We start from the raw sequence: 3,246 nt of genomic DNA, 5'->3' as shown, positions 1-3,246 counted from the left end.
GATTTTGAACTTTTTCGATTGTTAGAATTTCTAAATTATACAATAAAAGTTTCACAGCTGTGATAACAAAACAAAAACTATTAGTGTATATTCCCTTATAGTTTTTTTGGCCCTGAATCTGTATATTAACTAGATCGTTTTTTTTTTTTTTTTTTTTTTTTCCTTTTTTCAAAACTTAAAACAAAATTTAAAAAAAAAAAAAAAAAAAAGTTTCTAAACTGTTGATATCAGATTATCTGGTTTCTTTTATGTCAAAAACCCAAAGTGTTGGACAGCTAGACATGTTTAAAATACACCAAAATGGAATACACCAGTAATACTACTGCCTATTATCAGTCATATTAATAGAAAAATAAATCAGGGTGTCTTTATTTAGTTTGAGTTTAGCTTTTGAGTGTGTGCTAAGTTTAATGAAATACCGGGCTTGGACTTGCTATCTGCAAATACTGAATGTTAAATGACTTAAATTACTCAAAAATGGCAACAACAACAAAAAATACCCAGCTCCCTGTAGTGTAATATATCACTGCAGCCTAACCAAGAGAAAGTAAAACAGCAGTTCTATTTCTTTCTTTGAAAAGGTCGTTTTCATAACAGATCACAATAGCATACGCTACGTAGTAACTTTGCCTAAAATTGGTCTTGAACCACCAGAGCTACATCACTTATTTGAAAAATGTCCAATAGGCAGGATAAAGACAATGTAAAGATGAGGTCTTGCTCTGCTTACTTGCTGCTTTAAGCGTAACCTTACTCACAAAGTTCACTCTGTGTAATCTGTTCCTGACGATGCTGTACGGCAATGACAGAGCAAAGCCTCGGTGTTTACGAGCACTGACTGAAGTTCGTGGCATACTTTTAATCCTAACAACAATGTTAAAGATAGACTACTTATTATTACAGATAGCCAAAGCAAAGCTTCCCGTGAAGACAAAGCGCCCTCCTCTGCTTAGTTATGCAGTTTGTTTAACTGCGATCTGATTACTGTTCGTGAAGCTCGAGGTCGTACTCGCCTGTTCATGTAATCACAGTGTGTTGGTTGTACTATAAACATATGATTACAGTAAAGCTTGTAATTAAAAAAAAAACAAAAAAAAAAAACATGCATGCTCTGTGTCTTTCATTCAGGCCATCCCATAGTGCTGTCCCAGGCGAGCCAGCTTCTCCACATCCAGACACCACAGGCCGTCGCTGCTAATGTGGTTGCTGTGCCAACACTCAACCAGGACAAGCATGTCCCGGTAGCTGCGCCCCCGCTGGTTTCTGTCACGCTGCGAACCCCTTCCTCAGATGACGACGTAAGTCAATTGACGTTGAGACGTCAGCACACAGAGAAGGAAACGGAACATGTACTCCTGTATGTATTTCTTTCGGAGGCTAATGATTAACACTTTTGCTGTCACTGTCGTGGTTTTCATTGACTAAAATCAGTCAAAATCCTGAACTGCTTTGTGGAAGTCAACAAAATTAGTGCTGCCCCAGCTTAACAAGCATCATTCGAACATTGGGGAAAAAAAGTGATAATAAAATCAGCTTTATTCCAGAATATTGTGTACGCAAACATTATGGACTCTCGTTACAGACATTTAAAATATAAATATATAGGAAGGCAAAATATTTGTTTGTCTTTCTTGTAATTATGTATACATTGTTTTTTTACAAACAAGATGAAAAACATGGTAGATTTAGTGCAATAAGCATGGTATCAATCAGGCACTCTGACTGTTTAGTGAACATAAAAAAATGCCTTTCAAAACACATATTTACTTCATTATATTTTTTAACTTCCAGCATTTTATAACATAAAACCGCTGGTGGACAGCCCTGTAATTGTTCTATTCTTTTATAGTGTTGTAACTAACTCAAATTTAGGTAGATATTTATTAGTTTATTTATATTTTGTTGAGTTAATGTCTTTTAGTGCTGTCAAACTGCAGAAAATACTTACAGGTGCTGCTAACAAAAAAAAAAAAAGAGCATTTAGAAACATCAGGTGCCTGCAGAGTCCGACTGCTTAACAGAGATGTTTATTGGCTAAACCAAAACGGTAAGACATTACGTCTCAGTTTGTGTATTTACACATGGCTCCATTTTAAATCTGTTTTTGTGGATCGGTGCATCTCCGTCTCTCATTTTCTCCCTCTGTCAGATAGCAGCTATGCAAGCGAGTTTAAAGGTTGTCTTTTAAAGCCGTTTCCTTACCATTAGTCTGCCAGTCAGTTATTTCATTGAATATATAAGGCCTTCAGCTGTTGTTTATGTGTGGGCATGCAAAGGCATGTTCATATGCACTCTCCTGCAGCTGCACAGAATTATAGCGCACACGAAAATGCTCAGTTACTATGTAATGTTTGACATTTTGATTGTCAAGCTCACACTCTGACTGGATGGACCGAGTCCAATCCAAACTCGGTCTTTGGGACCCTTTTTCTTGTATTTGCTTTAATTTCACAAATCATTAACTTTTAAGTTGTGTTTAAAATGTGAAAATAAAGTGCTGATGGAAAGGCACTTATATATATTTTAATGTTAGTGATTGTGTTTTTCCACATGGCTGTACAAAATTTATTACATTTCATGGACCACGGCTGTCTAAGTAGACACTAATGACTTCAGACCAGGACTGTTTTATTATTTTGAGACCCTAATATATATATTTAAAAAAAAAAAACAAAACAAAAAACAGATGAAGCACCGAAACTAATGTTGAAAATAGGGAATGTAAACCTACAAATTAATTTTGTTTGCCAACTGACTTGTGATTGTAAAACAGAGAAAAAAACTTTTCTTTCCACCAGTTTGTACCAGAGACCATTATTATTGTCATTATTTTTATATATTTGCCTTTTTTAAGACTTTATAGTTGTCGTTTTGATATTGTTAATGTCTTGCAGAAACACATAATAATTATCTAGTGATATTTTCAAATTTCCTGTGAACTTTAAATATGTCTTTACTGAAAATTGCGGCAGGCTCCTGGATGACTGACTCTGAAATATGTAATCAATTTGATGGATATTTTGATAAACATTTTACAAATTAGCTTGGTGTAACAACAAGCTGCTGTTACTGAACAGGACTGCATTGAAAGAGATTTAATTTGTACATAAAACAAACGCACACAAAAATCCTGGAACATGGAGCACATTTATTGTTTTGTGTTGTATTCCTTAGAAATAAAAAAAAAAAAAAAAAAAAAAAAAAAAAAAAAATTTTTTTAAAACCAAACAGGGCAGGACAAACCCC

General features: G+C 34.6%; 1 protein-coding gene across 2 annotated transcripts in view; it reads left to right on the top strand.

Moving 5' to 3' along the window:
- atf6 (activating transcription factor 6) overlaps positions 1–3,246 on the top strand; it is a 35,852-nt gene that overhangs the window by 9,698 nt on the left and 22,908 nt on the right. For both annotated transcript variants that reach the window (XM_015059108.1, XM_015059100.1), the window contains exon 7: positions 1,129–1,298. In XM_015059108.1, coding sequence (XP_014914594.1) covers positions 1,129–1,298 — 170 coding nt within the window. The remainder of the gene's footprint in view (positions 1–1,128; positions 1,299–3,246) is intronic.

This window comes from Poecilia latipinna, unplaced genomic scaffold, assembly GCF_001443285.1.
Source record: "Poecilia latipinna isolate Pla-1442-1.1 unplaced genomic scaffold, P_latipinna-1.0 Scaffold64, whole genome shotgun sequence".
NCBI lineage: Eukaryota > Metazoa > Chordata > Actinopteri > Cyprinodontiformes > Poeciliidae > Poecilia > Poecilia latipinna.
This window is presented reverse-complemented; position numbering and strand designations above follow the sequence as displayed.